Source organism: Zonotrichia leucophrys, chromosome 9, assembly GCF_028769735.1.
Source record: "Zonotrichia leucophrys gambelii isolate GWCS_2022_RI chromosome 9, RI_Zleu_2.0, whole genome shotgun sequence".
Classification (NCBI taxonomy): Eukaryota; Metazoa; Chordata; class Aves; order Passeriformes; family Passerellidae; genus Zonotrichia; species Zonotrichia leucophrys.
The window spans coordinates 25314789-25341160 of record NC_088179.1 but is presented as its reverse complement, the minus strand read 5'-3'; the positions used below and the strand labels follow the sequence as shown (position 1 = coordinate 25341160).

Below are 26372 nucleotides of genomic sequence, written 5' to 3'. Positions count from 1 at the left end.
CCCAGCCATACCCCAGCCCGTGCCCCAGATGTGCGAGGCGCTCCCGGAGGCGCCGCTTTGGCCCCGGAGGCGCTGCGCGCCCCCTGGCGGCGGGGCGGGAGCCGCTGCGTAGCTACGCCCCCGGCGGGGCCGGGCCCACCCCGCCGCAACTGAGTAACAGCCCCCGTGGCCAATGGGCTCTCCCGGGCCACCGCCCGCGACGGAGCGGCGGCAGGCGGGACTTCCGGCGCGGGCGCCGATCGCACGGAACGCGCCATGGCGTCGGCCTAGGCCGCCCGGGAACCGCGGGCGCAGGTGAGCGCGGGGCGGGTTCCCCGGGCCGCAGGTGAGCATTGGGGCGCGGCCGCTAGGCTCCCTGGGCGCTCCGACCGTGCGGCGGCCGAGCACTTTCGGGCCTGCTGCTCCATTGCGCAGTGCTTATTCGCCTCCACCTTTGGAGTGGCGGGGCGGGGCCCGGTTCCGTGGGAGGCTTAGGCCCTGCCGGGGCTGAGCCCGGCTGGAGCGGCCGCGGTCCCGGCACTGCCGGGAACTGCGGGAGGGAGATGAGCGACGCGGAGCGGAGGCCTCTAGAGCGCTCCCCGAGCGTCGCGCCTGGCCCGGTGGAAGCTCGACCCCTGGTCGCGCGTTCCGTCCCTGCCGGGTGTGTGGTATTGAGCCGGGCTGGAGGTGCTGGTTGGGCTTGCGGGATGATGAGTAGCGTCGAGTCTGACTAGCTGAAAGCCAAGTTCTCAGTAAAAACGTTAAAATTAATTGGGAGGAGTTCTTCCTGCATCTTAACAGGTGTGAATGCTGATCTTACTTCGCGTGCGTCAGTGTCCAGTTTTGTGATAGGTCTGAGATGAACATTTGTGTCAGTAATGATACGATGGCATCAAAATGCAAGAATTCAGATATGGGGATATTAGAGGACATGAATGAGAATTACTGTTATTAGCTGTCTAGTTTTTGTTAATCCTCTGCTTATGATATTTTGGAAGGTGCAGCCGAGTCTACCAAAATATTTGGAATTTGTCACAAAGTTTCTGTATGTTTATATGTTTGTTTTTGTGATTGCTGTAAGATTTACAATCACATTTGGCTTTAAAAGAGTAGAATTTAAGTTTTTTTCATACAAATGTACAAGTTTTGGTTTTTTTTCAGAAGTGGGAGGGAAAAGCTGTTTTATTGAGAGTTTAAATGTAAACATAACCATGTGACTATAGAATTGCTTTGTATTGTATTATGCTCTGAAACAGATTTTGAGTTGATTGAGATACAAATATCTAAAAATTTCATATTTAGGTGTAGTTTGTGAAGCCTGACCTGTGAACATTTGCCCAAAGCTATGAAAGTTCATGTCTGTGTCTCTGAGTTGTGCAATGCATTTGTGACCTTTATCTTATATGTGCTTGGTGTGTTTTTGCTGCTCATAGCTGTGCTGGTCCAGCACACCCCACGTTTTCCCCTCCTCATTTCAGATCCATGACAGAGGGATGCAGCACCTCAGGCACAGTTCGGTTTGTGTGTTCTAGCATGGAGAGTGCAAAGAAATACTCAAAGTTATTTAAGGACAACTTTGTCTATACACACTGGTAAATCAAGTGTGAAGCGTGCAAGGTTACTGCAGAGTCAGGTTGATCTGGTTTTGTTTAGTTTACAGTAGAGCCCTTTTCCACACACCTGCATTTCTGTGTGCTCTGAGCTGCCTCCCTCAGCTGAGAGGGGCATGCTTTCCAAAGAGCCATGGAATTTCAGGAATTGTAAGGCTTTTTGGCTTGCATCTGAGACGTCAGATCCTGAGCACAGAAGAATTTGTGTGCATGTAACTTTGATGGGGAAGGGTGCACTGTATATGCATTTTGTTTGCAAGGACCGCTGTAATTCTTGTGTTTTCTAAGCTTGCTTAATACTCTTTAGTGCTTTTCTCTGTGCTGGACTTACTGTGTTGGTTAAAGTGCTCTGGTAGCTTCAAGTGTATTGTTGTTTCTGTCATAGTAAAAATGGCTGTGTATTTGAAACAATGGTTCTTTTATCCTCCCAGTTTCACTGATGTCCTCTTTTTTAGGGCAGGCTGATGAGAGAATGTGATAAATCTTAATTTAGTAATAAAAGTTCATTAGTTGTGTAACTCACTACTATTTCTTTCCTGTGAGTGTAACTTCATTTCTGTGAACCAGTTGAAAATTTCACAAAGCATTATATGTCTGATTCTGGCCAAGTTGGAATCATGTTGTTAATTAACAACATTAAGAGTTGTTAATGTCATATCAGTTTTGGAGAACAGAGTGACAAAACTTTCAATACTACAGTTGAAAGTATCAGTATCAGCTGTTTCCTCCAAATACTAATAATAAATTCTAGTTATCTTCATGTTAGCTTAAATCAAGTTTATCTCTCTGGTATTTGCTTTAATTAATGTTGAGAGCCCCACAGTATGGGACAATGCTTTTTGTTGAAAAACCCATGAAGGGTAGGTCAGAAGGACAGGAATTCTTAGGTTTTTCTTGATTCTGAAAAAGAAAGTAGTAGTAGTAGTGTTGGCTGTGATTTCTCAGTTAAGTCAATAGTTTTCAGAATAAATAGCTACAATCAAATGAAAACAAGTTCACATGAAAGCAATTGTATAAGAAGCCACAGTTTGGAGGTTTTTGACAAAAAATTGTTTCAACTAACATTTTGTATGACTTAATAGAATTTTTTGAGAAGTACTTTATTAATTACTCCAGTAAAAGAAGTTAGTGGAGATCCAGATGTTCAGATAATTACATTAAGTGCATACTGTGCACTTTTGCAACTTGTCTGTTAATTATTTTAGTTCTTATAGCTATGTTGGACCCAGAAATGGGCCCATTGTTTTGTGTTACAGCTATTTTAGGTAATTTCCAGTCATTTCTTATTTTGAGGCTGGAAGAATCTCTAGAGACATTCAGCTGTGGACCCTACAATTCTCTTACATTCAGGAGTGAAAGTGGTTATATTTCCCGCTGAAGGTAGCACTTCATTGGTGCTTGTTTTGTACTCTGAGGATGAGGTATAGTGGAGCATGTTTATTTAAATTCTGGATGTGAGGTTTTCTAGCTTGATCATGTTTTGGTGTGAGCTTTTGTAAAGGGAATAAGATACTTTGTGCTTTCTGTATTCTTAAGAGGTTGCTTGCCCACAGTCATGGTGTAGCTAAGCCTGAGAGAAATCTCAAGTTCCTTCAAGTTGGTATCACATTGCTTTTGCAAGTGTATTTTTGGAGTCCATACTTTTAGTGGAATTTTTCAAGGTACATCAGGAATTTTGCTGATTTGGATTTGTGCTAGAAGAAGAGAAGTTTAAAATGAAGTGTCTAAGGATGATTAATGTGATGTGAATGATCATCCCTTTGTACCCCTTGCATTGCTTTGTGGTGCCTGAAGCCTTTTCAAGTCTTGCTCTTACAGTTTTTGTTGTTTATGCATGCTGTCACTCCCATGGAGGGACATGCTTCTAGCAAAAGGAACTTCTAAAATAATCATATAACTTCTAAAATAACCCTATAACTTTAAGATTACTTGTTTCTCAAAGGTATACGTTGAATAATATTTTGCATATGAAGAGTTTTAAGTGACCAAGAGTCCTGTAAAATGACAGAGGAAAGTATTTGATGTGTGCCTTGACTCTGATTCTTTTCTTGCAGGTATTGAATAAAATATGCTGTTATCAATAGGAATGCTGATGTTGTCTGCCACTCAGATATACACTATTGTGACTGTGCAGTTGTTTGCCTTCCTGAATCTTTTACCTGTGGAGGCAGATATTTTAGCAGTAAGTATAATAATACTTTTCTACATGGATGAAATATCTATGATATTGAATTATCTCTTCAACTGTTCCATTAATGAATCAGTTGATACTATTCTGTAAAAACTTTTTGAAGAAAAAATACACAGAAACAATGCAGAAGGATAATCGCTTTATCATGGCACTGATGTGATCATTTTATTGTGAAATTTTAAACTTTTTACTGTAAGCACAATTTCCCTTTCCCCTCTTTTCTCTGTCACCAAGTCTGAGCTTCCTCTTTTTATAAAAACCTAACTCATTCTTGCTTCTTCCTCTCTTAGAAAAATTACTTAAAAGGAAACAAACAACTCACCCCAACCTCAAAAAAGAAAAACAGAGCACTTTGGAAATAATAGTTGGGGTTCTTTTCCTATTTAAGCTTTGTGTGTAGTATTCTAAAACAATACTGTATAAAAATGAAGTGTGTTTTATTCTTAGATATTTGGAAGTTGCAGATTTATTCTGAGAATATCTTGAAGTAAGAAACTAAGAGATGAACTAGATACTAAACTGCTGTACAAAGGAGCCAGTGGAATGCTTAAAAGATGCTCAGAAGAGGGAATGTTTGCATTGTGTCACATGGAATTGCTGGTGCACAGATCACTTACAGTCTTGAGAGATTTCACCATTTAATGATTAACCATTTGTTAGCAAAACTCTGGCCAAAGTTTTGGGTTCCTACCAAGGAAAGAAGTTCTTCTTTTCCCTTTACATTTAGGAGTGATCTTATGCTTCTATGTTCTCATATAGTTGCAGCCTCAAAGGATCATGTCTATTTAAAGTGCTGTTATGTGAGACAGGATTGGTTATTTTTTTAAAAAGGGGTAAAAAGAAATAGGCTTGTGTCAAACTCCTGGCTGAAGCTGGGGCTTGTCAAGTGATTCAAGGGCAAACTGGCAGTAGCCTGAGCTCAGGACATTCTGAAGAAGGTGAATGGAAGATGGTGCACTGGTGCTCTCTGATGGAAGGTCAGGAGGAGAGATTGTGTGGGGCACATTGGTTACATAGAATAAAGAAACTTCTTTGAAATTTGGCTCCATTCCTACCTCTTTCCCCTCAAAGTCTGTGGGAAGAAAGCTCTTTCCAAACATTGCTCCTTTGGAAGACTTCAGCTAAATCACGGCAGTGTTTTTCTCTGAACTGTAGTTTGAACTCCCCTGTCCAAGCCTGGCTGGTTGGAAACATCCCTCTGAAACAAACAGGATCCTTACTTGGCTGTTCTGTGTGACAGTTGGATGATACGATGAATAGACAAACATTTCTGACTCACCAAGCTGTTTAATAAAACAACTGATGCATGTTCAAGTCTGTTAACTGTAGACTTCACCACTTTTGCAGGAAACCTTTTTTTTTAATTAAAAAATGTGCCATAAATACACAGTATTTTTTTCTGTTTGAATTCTGTGTTGGTTTGGCATGTTATACAGCCAGAGAAGATGAACTAAGAAAGGAGAAACAAAGCTTGCACGTATTTAGGGCCTTTTACAGTATTCCTCTATCTTAAAATTAAAACTCATAGTTATTATAAAACAAAACTAGAGATACTTGTCAGCGACTATTCTGAATGTATGGTAGGGAATTGGGAAGGGATGGCATATGGAGGCTACAGTAAAGCAACTCTTAAAAGTTTGCTTTCCCTGTACACAGATGAATTCAGAGCAAAACTACCATCCATCCACTACCATCCAAAGAAAACTCCACATCCAAGTGTCCCCGCTCTTCAGATTTTTGCTTGCTTGGTTTGTTTGTAGTTTCTGCTGTGCACATATGATAGTATTTGAAATTTATACAGTAGAAAGAACGATTTGTCATGTAAATAGTTCAACAAAATATGTATTACTTACTATCTTGTTTTGACAGCTAGATAAGAAAAGAATGATTTTAACATGTGAGTAGAAGACAGGTGGAATCAGCAGTTTTGTGATTTCATTGACATGGTCACAAGATGTCCTATGTCTGATAAATACTTTAATCTAAAAAAATACACAGTGATATTTGGTTTTGTTTATACTTGTTAACTATTTGTCTTGTTGCAAACCTAATTTTTTTAAAAAAATTATTTCTCTTAGTATAACCTTGAAAATGGAACCCAGACATTTGATGATCTACCTGCTAGATTTGGCTACAGACTGCCAGCAGAAGGCTTGAAGGTAAAAAACCCATATGTGTGTGTGTATATATATATATATGTAGTGCTTTTTTAAGCTGAGCTAAAGTTTATTTTCTTCCTGTGTCTGGTATGGAGCTGTGTTTTGGCTTTGTGCTGAGCACAGGGTTGGTTTACAGAGGTGATTTTGTTGCTCCTGGGCAGTGCCCCCACAGCCAAGGCCTGTTTGCTCCCACCTGCTGCCGTGCTGGTGAGGAAGGTGGGAGTGCATGGCAGGCTGGGAGGAGGCACAGCCAGGACAGAGGAGCCAAAATGATCAAAGGGCTATTGCAGACCCTGTGGCATCATGCTCAGTATATGAACTGGGGGCAAGAAAGAGAAAGGCTTTTTGAGCATGGTGTTTGTCTTCCTAAGTCACTGCTGTGTGTGATGGGGCCCTGCAACACCTGCCTGCCTATGGAGGAAGCCAATTCGTTCTTTATTTTCCTTGGCTTGTGTGTGTGGCTTTTGCTTTTCTTATTACCCTGTCTCTATCTGGACCCACAGGTTCTTTAGCTTCTACCCTTCCAATTCCCTCCCTGATGCTGTGGGTGGGGGAGTGAGTGAGTGAGCAGCTGCAAGGGGCTTGAGGGCTGGGTGGGGTAAAACCCCCACAATCCTTTTTGGCACTCAGTGTGAGGCACAAAGGGTTCGAGATAATGACAGATTTGATTGGGAAGTGCTAGATTGAATTTGAATGTTGAATATGTTTAAAGAGAACTGTATCTGCTGAGCATTTCCTCTGCAAGATAAAAAAGATAAAAATTAAAGGAATGTAGTGCAAAGGAAAAATAAAGACAGAAATTATTAATCAACTGCTCAAATAAAACAAATAAGCAAAGGATCTGATGTTGCCTGTGAAAAGGCAGATTCTTTTGCAAAGAAGTGAAATTTGGTAATCTTTGTCTGCTTAAGGAGATTTTGCTAGAATTTTTATCAAATATATTAAAAATAGATAAATAATGGAAATCTTACTAAGAAGTTTGATAGACCACTGTTTTCTGTGTTTTGATGGCAATACTGATACATGATGTCAGTTGCCTTGCACTGGAATCAGCAGAAGACAGACTAAATTTTGTGTGATACAGTTTTTTGAAAAATCTGTTTGGAAGATTCACTGTCTCCCTACAGTCCGACATTGGGAAGCCCCTTCACACTGTGAAGGGGTGGCATGGCAAGGGAGATGCGTGTGGCCCAGGTTAATTATGCTCTATAAAGCAACTGTAGCTCAGTTTTTTGGGAAGTTACAGCTGCTGTTTGCTACTGTTGTTGCATTGCTGAAGCTCAGGGGCTGCAGCTCTGCAGTGGTGCCTGTGGGCTGTGCCCGGTGCTGGGCTCCAGGGCAGGGATTGTGATTGATCCTGTGCCCTCTCCTTACATGTTTTCCGTTCAGTTGCAGTCCACGCCCCGTAGCAGGTGAGAAGGCCCCCCATTCTCCCAGTGCCCCTTAAGGTGTGGGTTACACTCAAGCTCTTTTTTTTACTCTGTATCAATATTTGAGGAAAATGCAGATACACATATACATTTTTGTTACTTATCTGTTGGAGTGTCTTCTTGAAATGGCATCATGTTGGGTAGGGATGCTGGACCGTGACTTGAAAACTGGTCATAATAATATCAAGAGAAGGCACTAGGAAGTGCTGATCTATTGAAGTAGCAGAAAATATGCAGATGGCTTTTAATTATTTTTAAAATTTTTCTTAATCCCATCTTCATTGACATGGAAAAACGTATAAATATTATATCATATGGAATTGTAAAAGTCACCTAGTATTAGAGAAGACAGAAGTAAGATGTAAAGGTTTGCAAATGTTACTGGATCTGGAAAGGGAAAAATTGTATTGACTTCATGCAAAAGGATTAATATGCAAAAACTGTCCAAGATGGATATGGCCATGGGAATACAGGTTAGGCTTTATCAGTATTTTGTGCTGGATTAGAAATTCTGAAGACTTGATGTCTTCTGAAATACAGCCGCAAGAATGTCTTTTACAGCAGGATAAATACTTTTCATGTCTTTAGTGTGGTCAGTACACTCACTTGGAAGACAGGAAGATCTGTAGGTGGACTGAGTGAAACTAACAGAAGAGAGAGGAAGTTGAAAATAAAATGGGAAAGAACTGTGAGAGGTTAAATAAATGCATCTTCCTTAGACAGCAGTGATAAGGCGCATTTTGCTCTTTCTGGGTTCTGCTGAGGTAGTAGCTGTCCAGATATACTGGTGACAGTAGTAACTGGTGTGAAGGCTTTTATTCATAACTTTTATCTCTGTAATATAAGATAGAGGAGGTAGAAACTAAATTATTTAAAAATAAATTTCCTATGGTGATGTTAATGCTGTGGACTGGTGTCACAGGCCTGTTGCTTAGAAAAGTACATAAAAGCCAGGTGAGTATCCAGTTCAGTTCTAGTCTTCACATTCACGGAAGTAGTTGCTGAGATTATGCATTTTGGTGTGCTGTGCTGAGTTCAGCATCAAGGGGCAAGGTCTCTCTCTCTCTGGCTGCCTGACCTGAGGTGCTCTGCAGTGACAGGAACCGTTTGTTTCCTTTAGAGTCACGTTTGTACAAGTCAGTGTCAGTAAGTTTGTTCATTTTGGATAAAATGTATTTTCTGTTTCACTCTGGCAATTGAAACACTTGTGCATGAGAAAGGAGGTTGTGTCCGGTCATCCAGGCAATTTAGGGCTTGTGGGAAGTTCAGGCTTCCTTACCTTTTTTGCTGTGGCAGTGGCTACATGGAATCAGTCATGTGGCAGTGATTCATCTTGCTGTTCCCTTTGGACAATGTATGAGGGTTTATGACTGAGTTGTGTTTCCTTTTACAGCTTAGAATTCTTAAACAAAAATTTAGGCAGACCACCTTCCAAATTCTGGAGAAGGGGAGTTTGTATTTTATTTAACCCCATAGAGACCGTGAATAGCCCGTGTGGGCAGGAAGTTGTTTTATGTTTATTCTGTCTGTAAGCCTCTAGAGCCCCCAAAGCTGCCTCTGCAACGTTGTTAATGTTGCAGCGTTGAATGTAACCCCTATGCAAGGAAAAAAAAAGGAAAAAAAGCTGGTGATAAGGTGAAAGAGTGGACTGCTCTTTAATTCCATGTTGCCCTTTTAATCCCAAAGGGTAGTAAAGTACTGCAAGAATTCCTGTAACTCAGGAATTTCTGTGCAATTTCCCTCAAGCAAGCTTCATTTCCATGCCCAGTGAGTGTTATCATGGGGAGAAGGTATGTTAAAGCTGTGTAGTTGTTTACTGACTATATTGGGAATCAGAGGGTGATTAAGTGACCCAAGTAGTGAGCCAATTTAATACACCAGAAATAGATATAAGGAGCTTTGATTCTGACCTTTTTAACTCTTAGACAGCCCTGTGTCTTAATTAAGACAGATGTCATCACATGTGTAGAAATGATGGAGTTTTAGAACTGAATATTATACTAAAACTTTCTCTTTGTATTAAGATTTTAATTACTTTTTAAAAATGCTATGATATTTGTTACAATAGGATGAAATACTCTTTCAGATGTTGTGATTAAGATTTATTAGTAAGCAAGTTGTAAAAAACTATTTGTCAGATTCTACAGTAAGTGGCTGTAGACTGCTGACAGAAGGCTACCATCTCAGCACCTAAAAACTCAAAGATTGCTTCAAAGTTGATATTGCCAGAGTTTCCTACTTCTTGAAGCTTTCAGCTATAGCTTATTGAGTGATCTTTGCTTACCATAGCAAACCAACTGTTTCGTATGCTAGGTCAGTCATATAGATGGAACTTTGCTTGTGTTCTGTTGTTAATTGGCGAGTGCTGAGTTTGTGTTGGTGTTTCTTAGGCCATTGTATTTGTGGTTTCCTGTATTAGTCTCATATGTCCTCGAACAATAGTTACACTATATTAATGTAATATATGCTGTCTTTTTTTTTTCTTGAATTACACTGCAGAGTCTCAGTATGATGGGATTAGAAAAACTGTATTTTCTTCTAAACTTTCTAATTAGTTACAGATATAAAAATTCTGATAAATGAAAATATGTAGTCAGGGAAGTAGCAGAAATCTTACTATGGTATAGGACTGAGCTGATAATAACAATTTTTTTAGCTATTGTATGAAAATGTGACATTTTCTTTCCATATACTTGACTACTGACCCTTTTGTTAAAAAGAAATGAAACTTCTTTTTCTGCTCCTGTTTTCTAGGGATTTCTAATAAATTCCAAACCAGAGAATGCATGTGAACCTATAGCCCCACCTCCACTGAGAGACAACTCCTCTGGTGCTTTTATTGTGTTAATCCGAAGGCTGGAGTGCAACTTTGATGTCAAGGTAAGATGTGATTTTCCCCCCACCCTCTGTTTCAAAGAGTTTATTGGTGCTTCAGAAAAAATTCTATAGCTAACAGTGGAATAGATATGGATATGAAGGGAAGGGAGAATTTTATTGTCTCCAGACAGATAAACCAGAGCTCACCAAGTCCAACCAATGGCTTACCTGTGACTAAACACCATTATGTGAACTACACCAGAGCACTGAGTGCCATGACCAGGCTTTTGTTAAACACCTCCAGGGATGGAGACTCTACCATCTCCAATGTTTTATCACCCTTTCTGTGAAGAAAGTCTTCCTGATGTCCAACCTCAATTTCCCTGGCACAGCTTTAGATTATGTCCCCTTGTCTTACTGATGGTTGCCTGGGACAAGAGCCCTATTCCCACCTGGCTGAACCTTCCTGTTGGAGCTGTGGAGAGTGAGAAGGTCACCCATGAGCCTCCTTTTCTCCAGGCTGAGCCCCCAAGCTCCTTCAGCCACTCCTTGTGCTTTAGACCCTGCCCCAGCTCTATTCCCTTCTCTGAACATCTAAATGTCATTTACATGGACCTTGGGTTTTCCTTGTATTGATGAAAAGGTGAGTCTATATTAGAAATGTAATTGGTACACAGGATGTTAATAGTTTTGTACCTATAGTTATAATTTTGCACTTTTCCATGAGAGAGCTTCTTATACCTGGGCTTTCAAGTGAGATATTCCACATCTCTAAAGCACAGAAAAGATAGTACTCATCTGACTTGATGAACTCTCAAGTGGTGATATCTAGATTACCAAAGTGAGTTAGTGCCTTTATTTTCAATTATGATTAAATATTTTTAACTATTTGTAGAAAGTTTTTAATTCTGTTTTTGATATATATATATGTAGTCTGTGTGAAGACAATATTAAAATGGCTTTCTGAAGAAATTTTTACCTGAGTATAAAAATTTTTATATGATTTTGCTTTGAAAGGTGACACATGGTTTATAGGTGCAAATTATGTCCATGTTAATCACTTTGTGGGAGTGCATCTTATCTCAGAAAGCACAGACAGGCTACTGTGTTTGGAAGCAATAGTCTTTCCAGTAAGCATTTTGTGTGGCTTACAGGTGTTAAATGCCCAGAGAGCCGGATACAAGGCAGCCATAGTTCACAATGTTGATTCTGATGACCTCATAAGCATGGGATCCAACGACAGTAAGTACAGGTATCACTTCTTCTCTCCTGTTTGAATATCATCTCACCCACTGGAAACAGCAGCACCACCAAAAAAACAACAAGAACATCAACAACAAAACCACCACCACAAACGAACAAAAACCAAAACCAAACTAAACAAAAAACCCAGATAAATCCTCTTGCTTTTAAGATATAATAACAGGAAATTTTGTGTAAGAACAAATACATTGACTTGTACCTTCTCTGAACGTTTCTTTTGGTTTTCCTTCAAATTTCAGTTCAAGTGTTCTGGGCTAGATTTATATTACTTATGTGGAAAATAGCTGATGTATTCTTAGTTAAGTGGAAAAGTAGAAAATGTGCATTTGGAAGGAAAGCAAACTTTATAATATGACATTTTAGTATTTAGAATCATAGAACCATTTAGGTTGGAAAGGACTTTGGATCATGAAGTTCACCTGTGATAGTCATTCCAGTTTGTTGATGCACTGTTGGATGCATCTTCCTGTTCCTCTGGACAAATGGATTCTAGCATATCACCTGCACTAATTTTCAGTTGGAAAGAGAGTATTTAGAGACCAGTGCACCATTTACCATTCTTGTGTTACTGTTCCAGTTTTAACCTTCATGAAGTGGATATGTTTAGAACATCTTGAAATCTAGTCAGAGTGCTAGTTTTGTTCTGTGGTATGTGCTTTGTGTTTCTAGTGCTGTTACTGCTTTCCTTGTGGCATTTATTTTGTTCAGTTTTCAACCTGTTCAATATGGAACAAGAAAATAAATAAGAGGAAAATAAATTCTTTTTCAGTGGAAATGCCATTGAGTAAACTAGGAGTGAACTTTGACAAACTACATGGGAGCTGAGTAGTCTGGGCAGTTATGTGAAAGTGGGTTAAATGAATTCTCAACCCATGTGAATCTTATTTTCAGGTTTCACTGAGTAACCAAAATGTAGAACAAGTTCCCAACACACACAGACCTCATAGAGTGAGCTGACGTTCAGCCACGTGTGCTTTTGCCTTGGGGAACCTGACTGCTTTGAGATGGACTAAACTCAGGTTACTTTGAGCTTTAAATGTGAAGTATTAGTGGGCAAATCGATACAATGTGAAGCTGAAGGTTTGCTAGAATATGTGACTTATCTTTTGATAACTTTTCCTTTATTTCTGCCTTCACTGGTAGACAGAGAAGACAACAATTCATCCAGTTTCTTGAGACTGAAATATGTTTTGATTTTCTTCTTTCTTCTTTCTGACCTTATCTAGCCACAGTTGTTTCCAGTATGTTTATTTATGTTTGGGGTGAAAAGGAGGGAAGACAGATTAATTAAAACTTATAGAACCAGTTCACAAAATCATGTAAGTTGCCCGAAATTCTGGAAATCAATGGAGCTATGTGACTTGCTTGAATCTCTGAGTGAAGAATGGTATTCTAGTTAAAATTATGATCCGGTTTTGTCAACATATTTTGGTTTTAGGCTGCCTTTATCCCATTAGGAATTTAAATTTTTCTACCTGCAATAAATTCCCTAGAAATTGTGTAGGAAAAATAATAGTACTTATATGAAGTAAAGCTGTAACATGCATGTGCGTTGGGCTGGATGTCACTGTGCTAGAATATCTTCCTGTTGTGATAGTCTCATAATGTTCAGGTTTTGTATCTTGAGTACCCATAGATTGTCCACATAATAATACTTTTACTTTCCTACTTTTTCCTACAGTTGAGATTTTAAAGAAGATTGACATTCCTTCTGTCTTTATTGGTGAGACATCAGCTAATTCTCTTAAAGAGGAGTTTACTTATGAAAAAGGGTAGGTTAACTCACATGCAGCTGTGTACTCCTTGCATTAAATTGTTGTCTCTTTGGAATATTTATGGCTTTAAAGTAGGATGCTGTGATGACAGAGGTTATAGGTGTTTCAGGTGAAGTCTTATGGCTGAGAGCAACCTGTAATGCTTTAGTGAATATTAATTTCACTGTATGTTTTGATAGTCATGTTACTTTCTTTTCATTCTGCTGCCAAAGCAGCTATGAGGTGGTTTTCCTGGTTTCTCTAGATTTGATTGAGGTCAGTAAATAGTTTTAACTCAAAAAATGTTCTAAGACACAGTGTTTTATACTTTTATTTAATTATCTTTACATTGTGTGGGTATGGACTGAATTTTCTGTCTTGCTGTGCACAGGTAGGGTTCCTGTAGGGTTCCTGTGTCTTGTGTGACAATCTTTTTAAAAAATTTTTTATTGTATTTGCTCGTCAGCTTGTTCATTAAGTTCTCATTAATTTAGAAGGTGTTATCTCTTCCTCTCCACAGTGGCCATGTTGTGTTAATCCCAGAGTTCAGTCTTCCTTTGGAGTACTACTTAATCCCTTTCCTAATAATAGTAGGGATCTGTCTTATTCTCATCGTCATATTTATGGTAAGTTTCTTCTTTTAATAATACTTTTTTCTTTCAAATCATCAGGGAGCTGTCGCACACTGAAGTTAAAGGAAGAGTCAAACTGTGTGTACTGCATATATCTGTACCATGCTTACATGTAATCCTTTAGTTTATCAATAAAACAAACAGGTGCAGGATTTTGTCAGAGGGATATCAGGAGCCTTTTGGATGTTCTCCTTAGCGTGTAACTGCTAGTAGGAATTGTCCTCACTGCACTCTTAACTCCACACGTGCTTGTTTTTTGGCCCCGTTCAGAGTGACCTTGTGCTCTTGTACACTGAGAGCATATCCTGCCTTACCAAACTTAATACTCATTAGTGCCACTGCTCCTGGGTGCAGGGCTCACTGTTTTGTACTGCACTCAGGTGTAGCTATGAGTGTGTGAGCACTGGGCCTCACAGCACAGAGCACTGATCTCAGCACGTGCATTGCTGTAGGGGTTCTCAGCTGGGACATCTCTCCTTGAAATGGGAAGGTAGCATAGTTACATATTTCGGGATACTCAGCATCCCATTTTTTTTGTAATCTGTGCCAAAATTATTATTTTACCTTCTAATAAAAAGCAAGTAATGCATCAACTGTTGTATAAACACTTAAAATATTTTTCTGCATTAGTACTTTTTGCACTGGAAGTTACATATTTCATTGGCAATCCCCAGCATGTTTGGCACAATTGCAATTGCAGCAGCTCTGAAAACAAAGCAGAATGATCACCTAAAGATGAATTTCTTTTTAGCAAAGTTTTTGCTACCTTCTTTTACAGTGTCCTTCTGTACAAAACCACCCCAGGAAAGCTAATTGTGTACACAGGGCGGTGGGTGAGCTGTGGGAAGGGTCAGGCTGAGGCAGTTGCAGCAAAGGGCTGACACCTGGCTGGTGGCTGGGCTGCAGTGGTGCTCATCAGGGGTCAGTGTTATGGCCAGGTCTCTGCTGTGGTGTTGTCAGCAACCAATACCGAGGAGTTGAATACACACTGAGTAAATATGCCAAGGATACTAAACTAGGAGATACTGATTCCCTTGCATATAGAGAGGTCTTCACAGAGACAGCTCAACAGACTAGAGCACTGGACAATTAATTGGTGCAGTGAAATTGATTTCAGGGAGGTTCCAGGTTGGATTTCCTCATTCTTTCCTGATTCTGTCCCTGCTTCTTTAAGACAATCTTGTTTTTAATTAGGAGATTTACATGAGACTCTGATTGTCACTAAGGAACTGCATTACAGCAGAAAAACTGCAGTTTGTGCATACAGTTTATTGTTTAGTTGTGGTGAAAGAGCCTGAATGAACAGTTTAGATTCAAATATCCTTTGTTCATTTCTTTGCTTGTCATCATATTTGAAAAACTGTCATATCACAGGTGCTAAATTTAGAAATTGAACAGAAATAGCATCTGGGACTATGAAGAAAATTGAAACAAAATTTTTATTACAGTTATTTGGAGAGCTTTGTATTACTAGTTATTTAGTTGTTTTTTTTTAACTGAGTGATCTTAGTATGGCATAGTATAACATGTAACAATAACTCAAAGTAAACCCTTTACTCCTCAACCTACTCTTTTAGCTAATATTGAAACAGTTCTGATGAATGTGGGAATAATTCTCTAAAAGACCTGTAATAATCTAAATCTGTAAGGAAAACTGTTCAAACTTACTGAATTGTGTTTTGCTCTGCAGTATACTTCCTGCTTTTTACAGGCCTCAGTAGAGGATTGCAGCAATGGCCATTATTTTATGTAGGATACATACCTTTTTGTTTCTCTTTCCTCTCAAAAAAACCCTTGTGTACTCTCAGTTCCAAGTGCCATGTTCATGGAGAACAGCCTTTGGGCTTGTGTGGCTTCATCCTTGTGTTCAGCCAAGGAAAGAAGTTATTCTGTGTTAGCTGGGGTTCCTTTTCGACCAAAATACTGCAAAGCTTCATAAATCAAAACTTCTGTTGTTCTTTTATTGGTGTAACTTACTGGTCATGTTATCTTGTCTGTTTCCAGATAACAAAATTTGTTCAGGACAGACACAGAGCAAGAAGGAATCGGCTTAGGAAGGATCAGCTTAAGAAACTTCCTGTACATAAGTTTAAGAAAGGCAAGTGGATCATTCTTTGTCTAACTCACTGGATCATATTGTTTTTAACTCCAGAAACCTTGTAAATCAAAGGGGTATTAAGTTTCAGAGATAATTTTGAGTACACTTGAAATAGGTAGAAGAATTTTGAGTGAAAGCATACAAAACGTTTATCTTGGCCCTGTTCTCACTGAAATAGAGGAGTTCTAACACTTCCTTAATGGGAGCAGAGAAGGCTGTGGCTGAGCATTAAAACATTGCTTAAAAAAAAAAATCAGTGCAGAAATTGCATGCAAGTTCCCAAGCCCATGTGCATGTCAGGAGGGTCTGCTGCAAGGCCTTTAAAGTTAAACTAATTCTCAATTGCATGGTGTAGGAGATGAATATGATGTGTGTGCCATTTGTCTGGATGAATATGAGGATGGAGACAAGCTCAGGATCCTTCCGTGCTCTCATGGTAAGCAACTGTGTTTTAAGTTTGAATTTAGATTAAAAAGAGCTTTCCAAAACACTGTCCAAAACCTACAGTGCATATGTTTAGTAAGTGATTTATAAATCCCATTTTGCCTATATGCAAGCTAAAAAGCTAGCATTCCCACTTTGCATTTTCCTTGGATATACACATAAAAGAAAATTGGGACTAGATGCTGTCCCCTAAATATCAATATTTATTGTAATACTTTTACATTTAAATAAATAGGCCTTCACTTTCCCCAAGAAAAATAAACCACAAAACCTAACTACGCTCTTGGTGACTTAGAGGTGCAGCTGAAGGGATGGGTCTGTCCTGGAGTCTGCAGCCATGCCTCCACTGCCTGACTGCACTTGGAAGTCAGTTAGTGAAATATTTTCCCTGTCACAGTCTTTCTCCAGTCCAGCCCAGTGCAGATGTGTTACAGCTTTCTATACACAGCCAGCACAGCAGGTGACAGGCTGAGCTTTTACAACCTCAGTCATAAAACCAATTTCAGACTAGGCTGACAAACAAGGATTTCTCAGAAGAGAAAGAACAAGTCCATGGTATCTCTCCACGTGGGGGACTGCAGAGGTAACCTAACTTGAACACCACCAACCCCCAGCACCAGTCGTGTGTATAACATGTTTCCAGTGTGCTTGACCAGGTACTAAACATGGTGTTGCTGGCCCATGTAAATACAAGCTCTTTGCCAAGTAAAAGTCTATCTTACCAAGAAGAGCTGAATTTTTAATACCATAAGTAAGACAAATACTTGTTTTTAAACACAGCCAGTCTAGTTGCAGTGCCAGTTACAGACCTAATTTAAGATCCACAAAATCACGCAGTAATGTCTTGTAATAATGAAGTGTGTTGATACATGTTGATGTGGAGGTGAGAGGATGATGTGGGGATGATGATGATGGGCATGCCTGCTGCTAAGTGGATGGAATTGCTCAAAAATCTTTAAGGTTTGTCATCAGATGTGGCCTGTTGTACTACTGCTGTCATTCACTCAGTAAAAAACAGGTATCCATTGCATATACCCAAGTGACTCAGATCCTAAGCCATCAGGTGTTTTGAACAGGCTACATGCCAACAAATTTGGCACTAGAGTTCTGTGTGTGAGTTACGTTCTAAAATTCTCCAGTGTCACTCAGCAGAAATGGTTTAGCAGATTTCCCTGTCCTTTTCACTATTATAATGATGTCCTTGTATTTTATTTTCTAACAGCGTATCACTGCAAGTGTGTGGACCCGTGGCTGACAAAAACAAAAAAAACCTGTCCTGTGTGTAAGCAGAAAGTGGTCCCTTCCCAGGGGGACTCTGACTCGGAGACAGACAGCAGCCAGGAGGAGAATGAAGTGTCTGAGAACACTCCTCTGCTCAGGCCTCTGGCCTCGGTCAGCACACAGTCCTTCGGGGCTCTGTCAGAGTCCCATTCCCATCAGAACATGACCGAGTCCTCGGAGTATGAGGAGGATGACAATGACAATGTTGATAGCAGTGATGCGGAAAATGGGATGAATGAAGAAAGTGTAGTGGTTCAGCTGCAGCCCAGTGAGGACAGGGAGTACAGAGTGGCAAACACTGTCTGAGACTACTAATGACCCATAGGTGTATGAACAAAAGGGTTCTTGAGGCTATTTACAAACCTTTGCATAGGGAATCTCTTTTAATCTGTAATCCATTTGGTTTCTTTGATAGGAGCAGCAGTTCATGTAGTAGTACTCTGGTTAAATCATTACAGGTAGATTATTTTTGATTCAGGTATTCAGTCACACATTCTGTCTTCTCAAAACCAACAGTTAAACTGGACTTCACAATGCTAATGAATAATGTTAATAGTTTATATCAATTGAAATATCGCAGAGACTGTCTCCTGTTGAAATGGGATTTCTCTGGAAGTACTTTTATTTCCATTTTGTAGCTACAACTGGGTCATCCTGAGAGCAATATTTATTATATGTAGATATGTGTTACCCCTTAGGCCCAACAAAAACTGTATTTGCATGTTTGTATAGTTTTCCTAAAAATTGTCACCACTGCTGAAAGGAAAAAGTAGAACAGACCAATATTCTATGTGCTGGTATGTTAAAGCAGAAGAAATTCCACTTTTATCTCAACACAGTGATTCCAAATGATCCTTTGGAGTTTGCCATGGTAGCTGAGTTTAAGCAGTTCTATTGGGCAATTCCCAGGATGAGGAAACTTAGAGTATATGTTTAGTTTTGAGCAATTCACAAGGTCAGGTCCACCATAAGCACATTATTATCCCTCCTTGCTGCTACTACCTTGTGTGGTTTCCAGTGAGGAGGTGGGAGCTGGCAGATAACCAAGACAGAGGTTTTGTTCCACACAGAAAAAAAAGTTTAGGGTAAGTAATATATTGATCCTTGGCTCATATACCTCTTACTAAGAGCATTTTATGCTGCATTAGTCTGCTAAACTGTATATAAAAAAATGTTCTTTTCAAATACCTGATTTGAAGACAAGTGCTTACACCAGTCTCACAGAACTCAGTACTTACCAGTGTATCACAAAAAAAGGTAGATTCTATATAATACCTCTGTAACTATGTAGAAAGTAAAACCATGCATATACTCAAATGGAGATTTTTTTATATGGCCTTGACTAAGGAAAGCTTGAAAGAATGTTAATAAACATGTTTTCCACTTTAAATATCAAAAGGACTTTATTGAACTTTTGCATCACTTGAGGCCTTGAGTACTCACCTCCATTACTGAGGCTGAAGTGCTTTTGGAGATGTGTAACGTGGAACTATTGGGAGCCCAAGCAGATGTTTCCTACATCGTACTGTGAATCACAGTACAAGGGGTTGCACTGACCAGTGCTATGTGCAGGGGTCTTAGTTATGCAGAAAACCTTCATTTTTGTTCACTTGTAGCTTGAGGAGGAGTTTGGACTGGCCAGAGTCTGTAGTTTGCCTGGGGGAGTGTGAAGGAGGAGCAGGGTGCTCTGAACAATTCCTACCCAGCTGGCAGCACCTGCAGCACCACAGCCCAGTGCCAGAACCCTGGACAAGCGATGGCAGGTGAGGCTCCCAGATGGGGTTTCTGACCTTACTCTATGCAGCCACATATTCTGCACTGCAGATCTGTTTTCTGGGCCTGGCTGAGAGCAGGGAAAGTTTATTTTGCACGATAAGGCACAGCAGAAGGATAATAACAAAAGGATGATTCATCTCCAAACCACTGCTGCCAGCAGCCATGGGGTAATGACAGCCAGTGCAGTGGTATATTTTCACAAGGCAAAATACCCCTTCACCGTGCATATGTCTAGGTGAGTCCAAATGGGAAAATGGTTTCTGAAAATGCAATTACTACCCTGAAATATTTTTCTTAAAACAGGTCCCTGCTGTTGCTGTGAGTGCATATGATTATTCATTATTGTATTCCAGGAACGGTCCCCAAAATCTGAAGAGTTCCAGAACCACAAACTGACCTAAACTTTTTACTATGCTCTTATGTAATTCTAGTGCCTGCAGTCAGTTGCAGACAGTTATGCTAGGAAAATTCACCAACAAATGCATTTGAAAAAGTAATTTGAACAACACCTAATTCTTAACCAAACAGAAGGAAACAGGTGACAAAGACCTCAAGAGAGGGAAGTTGGTCAGAAAGGAACAATGTCACACTGAGGAATGTGATGACAAGTACCTGGTGTGTGCTGCCAGCAGCTGCTCTGCCTCTGGGGTGCTGCTATAGTCAATTCCATCCACTCTGGCCTTACCATAGAATCAGCTCTGGGAATACAATATCCTCATTCCTCTTAACTAGGGAGAAACAAGGTTCTGCCATCAAAAGGTGAGTACAACTTTGTGTTCAGACACTGGGCACGGCTTCACATGTGTTTTAAGAGGGAAGCAGATTTGCATCCTCTGTACCAGTTACTACTGAAAGGGATTTGCTCTGTGCTCTGAGTGCGTTGGTCTGCTCTAACTTTGGCCCTGGGAGATCCAGTTCAGACACAAGAGCCACTTGGCAGTGGGAGAATATGAGCACTATATATAGGAAGGTTTTAGTCAGACCCAGGTCTAGTGCCAAACAGAGGAGCAGGTGCAGCTGACACCAGTTATGAAGGTGTGGGGGAAGGAGGGGAGAACAAAGGTCCTGTCCAGAAGCACCTGACTAGTTTGAGGGCCCAGGAAGGCAAATTCACCTCCCATGATTGGGGTTCAGTGGTCCTCCCATCCCACAAGCTCCAGGGTTCACCATCACATCCCCTTGGGTCTGTATTTTTAGGAGTTCTCAGCAGAAGTAACTAATACAGGTGCAATCCTTTAAGGTAAGGGAGACCTTACATCTGCCCTTGTCTGGGTGAGGGGAGCACATTCCCACCCTGGCTGTACTGGCCTGGGCAGGCCACCACGCTCCTGTGCCACGTCCAACGTCACACTGCCTTCAGCTTGTTTAGGAATGATGTATTGGGCATTCAGAGGGCAGGGGAGCCCCACACCAGAGAGCTGGATAAACGTGGAATTAAGAGATGAGAAATCATCTCCTAATTTAAGATCTGCCCCAAAGACTGCCTGGCTTTTGACAAAAGTCATAATAACACACGACTTATATCATACTGCTGTTGTCCTGCCAAACTTAAAACTGCACTTAGACTTCCTGCTAGCGGAGCCAGCCATGAACTGAAGGCCTCAGAGGATTTCCTGGGTGTGAGGCAGAAAAATTACCAACAGTCTGATTTTGGTTGGAATAAATTTATTTCATCTGTCTGTAAACAAGGTGTTTTTAATAGTTATGGCATTTTTTGAAATGCATATTAAATCAGATGAGTTAGACTGTATCCCAGATGTAACAAAGTGCAGGGAAAGAAATGGACAAATCAGCAACAAGAATTTGTTTAAATCTGTACATTATCCACAAGGCCCAACAATAGAAGCAAATACTAGAATGTCCCTAAGGTAGTGCCAGTCAAAAGAAACCCTCAGAGTCAGTTAAAATCCATCTCACAATAGCAACAGTTCATTTTTTTTTTTTTAACAATAGTATGGCACAGAATACATATTAAAAAATTCATCACAAGACAGCCAAGTCAGTTATTCCAACCACTACCATCTCCCATTTATTCTTTAGTATACAGAGTTCTGCAGTTCTTGCAATGGACATACAGGTCAGAACAGTGCCTGAACTGAGTTTGGTTACAGACATTTTCAGATGACTCGTGCACAAGGCAGCTCACTCCATCATTTCTGCAGCAAGGGTGTGACAGGCCAGATGAAGATTTTTAAATTTGAAATGGTATTTTGACAGTTTAGCTTACAAACTACCGACCTTCATCCAAACAGTGGCTTCAGAGCAGCCAAACTCTGCACCACTAAGTGATCTGGCAGAAAGACTGAAGCCAGTCATAGCTCCCAGGGTAGCTGAAGGTGGCAGTTTTCCACAATGACATTGCAGTTTCATATTAAAAAACAAAAACACCACCCCCCACCCCCCGACCCCCAAGCTGCAAATTAAATTGGTCCTATGAGAAACTGAAACCAGACACACTCCAGCTGGTTATACCAGGCTAGCTAATGGCCACAGTGGCAGCCTTGCACAAGTCAACTACAGAACAGGAGCTGGCAAAAAAAAAAAAAAAAAAAGTGCCTGAGCTATTGTAATGATGGAATGTCTGGGGAGTCCTTAGGATGGTGGTTTAAGGTCATGGGAGGAAGTACATCTGTACCCTTTCATAGTTTTGTGATTGCACTTGTTAAGCAGTACAACCTTCAGACAACATCAAGAAAAAGTAAGAGACTTAAGCCTACAGTGAAGTGCAATGACAAAACTAATGTGACATTAATAGCTTTTGAGTGGCAAATTGGTTAAACAAACCAGGCACTATAAAAATGGGTGTAAGCAAACACATCGGTTTAAAAAACAGAAACAAAGAGAGGGACAGAAATGAAGATATGCACACACTTTTTTCCTCCCAACCGTGCTCTGTGAAAGGAAGACTAGTGAGCTGTGACTTGCTCAAAGTGCTGAAGAGGCATTGATCAAATTAGATTGTACAATCGGCACCTTGTTTAGTATCTCAGTTGGTTTAGCTGTCAATATCATACTAATTGCTAAGACGAAGCAGAGCCTACACTTGGCATGTTCCCCTCCCAAGTTTCAAGTTATCATGCATATCATCATCATGGTGGTGCCAGATGGGCTCGGTTACCTACAGTGGTTACAGAGATGAACAAGGGGGAACTGGAGTTATGACAGTAGGAAATGGGTAAATAAAAAAACACCAACTACCATCTACGGTCTGGTAGCACTGAGCACAAGCGGGTGGTGCTGCAGACAGCTGCTAGGTGGATGGGGAGAGGCTGCTCAGACATCAGACCTCCTCAGGTATAAAGCCAGTTCATATGCTTTCTTGTTGAGTGTCCCACCATGGACACCTTCCTTTCCCATGACTATAACCAATGCTGGAGTACACAAGGAAACAAAACAGAAATGAAAAGAATTAAAGGGAAAAAAAAATAACACCTTTCCCCACCAACAAAGGGATACAAAGGAGACACAGGTTCATACCCCATCACCCTGCATTGCTAGTAAAGTTTCCAGAATGTAAGGTTTAAAGCTCACCGCCAGGAAAATTTAATAGCAATCTTCCCCTAATACTTAACAGTCTGCCTAACAACTAGAACCCAGAGTCTCTCAAGTATTTTGCCATTGAGTATGCCTTCTTATTCAATCCGCCTCCATGGACCCCTTCTTTGCCCATTACAAAGACCAAGACTGAAAGAGAAAAGAAAAACAAGTTTTAAAAAGAGTGTGTTAGACATGGAAATAATGCAACTTTTATTCAGTGCAATAAACACCCTCAAATTCAAGATTTAGTATTTGAGTATTCAGCTAATTTAACAGTTTTGTTAAAACACAGATGTAGAAAAGGCTGGGAGAAAGTACAAGCTACCCTCAGGGATATTATCTAACTGTGGAAGCTTTAAGCCTGAGAAAAATGCCACCAGCTATCAAAACAGGATTACAATGCCTCTCACCATCGCTCAGCACCCAGCAAGGAAATCCTGGCAGCAGTTTAAACACCTGCAGGAGCGGGGGTACAGTGCATGTGCAAGCGTGACTGGAGAGTGGCAAAAGAAAATTCCCATTATCTGGAACCAGAGTAACTGCCCTGATGCTGGTAAAAAATCCCAAAGAGTGAGTTGGGCTGAGACTTTCCATGCAATAACACAGCTATAAACCACACTTTTTACAGAAGACAAAACACAGGGACAATTGTCATACTGAGGCTCTCCCCACTCCCCCAATTCCAGCAAGGTGTTCCAGATTATCTGCTAAAAGGAACACTGGAGGCTCACCAGCAAGAGCCACTGTGAGCTGCCATGAGATATCCCCAGCAGGGAGGGGGCACACGGAACACTGGGCTGCCACAGGCCAGGGACTGTTCACCAAGCCGGGAATGCTGCAGCCAGGCTACCTACACATGATCGTGCACTGGGGCCTCAGGCTGCGCCATGGAAGGTTTGGGTTGGACATCAGGAAAACTTCTGCACCAAAAGGGTTGCCCAGCCCTGGCACAGCTGCCCTGAGCAGTGGTTGAGTCCCCACCCCGGAGGGATTTAAAAGCCATGTGGTTGTGGCACTTGAGGACATGGGTTAGTGGTGGCCTTGGCAGCACTGCGAGAAGGGGTGGACTCCATGATCTTGGAGGGTTTTTTCCAACCTTAATGACTCTATGATTCTATCTCCATAGCAATTTATTCATAAAAGCTTAAGACAGTTCTCAGCTGTCATTTCACAAGTTAGAACTCCGCTTGCTTCACTTCAGTGCTGCCAACCCTCTTCCTGCATGCCTGTCCTGGGCTTTAGCCTACAGACATCTGCTCTGCCTTTGGTTTTACACCTATTAGCAAAAGTCTTGTCACTCATGAACCTGTTCCACAGCCAGCCCCAAAATGCTAGCCCAAGTGTTCCCAACATAAGGCACACCACTACTGGACATTATTTCATACCCCAGATGAGGGCCTGCCCCATAACACATTTTACTGGAAGTTAAATGAAGAGCACAAAGGAGCAGGTGTCTGAGAATGAAGCACATTTCTCAGTGGTACCAAACTGGACAGGCGTTTTCTGCCTGGACGGACTTTAGCAGGCTCAATAGGAAGTGCAAGAAAAGTTAATGTAGAACTTTTTAGTAGGAGCAGCTCATACATGAGATTCACATCTTTGCAGAATAAACTTTCCATCAAGCAATTTACAATGAGAAAGCTTACAGTCACTGCCTGTTATTAACAGACCCCTCCTGAGCTTCTGGTATGAAGTGATGGAATACCAGCTAAGCCTGCCTGGAACTGCAGCCTGCTTTTTCCTGCTTGTCACAGACCTGTGAACTACTGCACAGCCTGGTGCTGGGCTGGGATGCAGGTGGGAACAGGGATGAGTGTAATTCTCAGGCAGAACTCAGCTAGAGCACTGCCATCCACTCCCTTGCATCATTTCCCAAAATTAGCCATTAAATACAGGAGTTTGGTTCTCCTAATAGCTGGAGTCTATACTTAGGGTCACATTCCTAATTTAGCTATCTGAAGGTAGAGAAAAGGGTGCTTACCTCGTCCAGCTCTGCCTACAGCAACATTATATGTCGGCTCACCACCTTGACTCTTTGTCCTGATGTCCATTGTGCAGTCACCATCGACATACAGGCTATCTCTGATCACAGAGCACTTCTTTGCACCAAGGGTCAGACCATTGGTGAAGAAACCCTCTCGGTCTTTTCCTACAACCATATCTATTTCTCCTGGCTGTCAAAGGAAAGAGCTCAGAGTTAGCACGGAAGGATATATTGCTGTAATTTCTATTTAGAACCGGTCCCGTCTCGTGTGGAGAGGCCGAGGCCGTGATTTCCCCTCGCTACCCGCAGGAAGTGCTCCAGAACACAGGGCTTTGTTAGGCGCAGTCTGCGCTGCTCCGCGGTGGCTGCGCGCGGGGGAGCCTCAGCCTCGGCGATTCCGGGCCCGAGCCCGTTAAACGGCGCAGGGCGCCTGCCGGAGCCTGACCGCGGGCTGGCGCGGACTCTGCCCGCACCTGTCCCGGGAGATCAGCCCGGGGCCTGCCCGCGCCCGCGGCATCAGCCCGGCTGCGGCCCGCCCGCGGGGCCCGGGCCGCTCCCGCCGCCGCGGCCCCTCCGCCTGCCCTCGGGAAGGTCCCCGGGCCCGGAGCCTGGGGGTGCGGCGCGGGCCCGGCCGCACCGCGGCGGCCGCAAAGTGCAGCGTCACGGCGGGCCCGGCCCCCCGACCGCGGCCCAGGCGGCCCCGCTCCGCCTCGGCCGGGACCGGGCCCGCCGCGCCCGGGGCGGGGCCGCGTGGGGCCGGGGGAGCCGCGCCGGCCGCCGCGCACGGCCCTTCTCTCGGGGCGGCGGGGCCGCGGAGCCGGGCGGGCCGGGGGCGCGGGCGGGCAGGGCGGGGGAGCATCAATGGCAGAGCGCCATCTTGGCGGAGAAAACATGGAGCCGGCGGCGCGGCGGCGTCCGAGCCGCCTTCCTCCGCCGCCCGCCCCGCACCGGGCCCGCCGCCCGCACCCCCCGCCCCGGGCCGGCCGCCGCCCCCGCCCGCGGGACCGGCCCCGCGCCGCTCCCGACGCGCACAAAAAGGCGGCGCGAGCGGCCGGGCCCGCGCCCCCCGCCCGCAAGGTGCCCCCGTCCCCCGGCCGCGGCCCGTGGGCCCCGCTCCCGGCCCCGCTCCCGCCGGCCCCGCTCACCGTGATGCTCTGGAAGATGCCGCCGGCCGTGGCTGCCCAGACGTACTTGGCGTCGCAGTAGCCCACAATGGCGGCCTCCTGGCAGCAGCCATCGCACATCAGGTTGTCCACGTAGCTCTGCCAGCCGGCCATGATCGCGGGGCGGCGGGCGAGGGCGAGCGGGCAGCGGGCGGGCCGGGGGCGCGGGGCGGGCGGCGGTCCCGGCGGTGCGGCGGCGGAGCGGACCGAGCGCTGCGGCGGCGGCGGCGCGGCCCAGCCCAGCCCTGCGCTGC

General features: G+C 42.7%; 2 protein-coding genes across 6 annotated transcripts; one reads left to right on the top strand and one right to left on the bottom strand.

Annotated features, from left to right (window-relative positions):
* Positions 1–177: 177 nt before the first annotated feature.
* Positions 178–19048, top strand: RNF13 (ring finger protein 13). 4 transcript variants are annotated; one of them, XM_064721505.1, is made up of 10 exons: positions 178–294; positions 3644–3771; positions 5859–5939; positions 10124–10249; positions 11341–11428; positions 13131–13221; positions 13724–13829; positions 15840–15933; positions 16289–16369; positions 17600–19048. In XM_064721505.1, exons 2-10 carry the CDS (start codon positions 3658–3660, stop codon positions 17962–17964), a joined length of 1146 nt encoding a protein of 381 aa, XP_064577575.1. In that variant the 5' UTR covers positions 178–294; positions 3644–3657; the 3' UTR covers positions 17965–19048. The 4 variants fall into 4 exon arrangements, with proteins under 4 accessions (XP_064577575.1, XP_064577576.1, XP_064577577.1 ...); XM_064721506.1 differs by having other exon boundaries at positions 191–325; XM_064721507.1 differs by lacking the exon at positions 178–294 and adding an exon at positions 499–780.
* A 2034-nt stretch (positions 19049–21082) lies between these two features.
* PFN2 (profilin 2) lies at positions 21083–26345 on the bottom strand. Of its 2 annotated transcripts, none has more exons than XM_064721510.1 (3): positions 26101–26345; positions 24953–25145; positions 21083–23118 (listed from the first exon to the last, which is right to left on the bottom strand). In XM_064721510.1, the coding sequence occupies exons 1-3, from the start codon at positions 26230–26232 to the stop codon at positions 23021–23023; spliced, it is 423 nt and encodes a 140-aa protein (XP_064577580.1). In that variant the 5' UTR covers positions 26233–26345; the 3' UTR covers positions 21083–23020. The 2 variants fall into 2 exon arrangements, with proteins under 2 accessions (XP_064577580.1, XP_064577581.1); XM_064721511.1 differs by having other exon boundaries at positions 22566–22805.
* Positions 26346–26372: the final 27 nt, after the last annotated feature.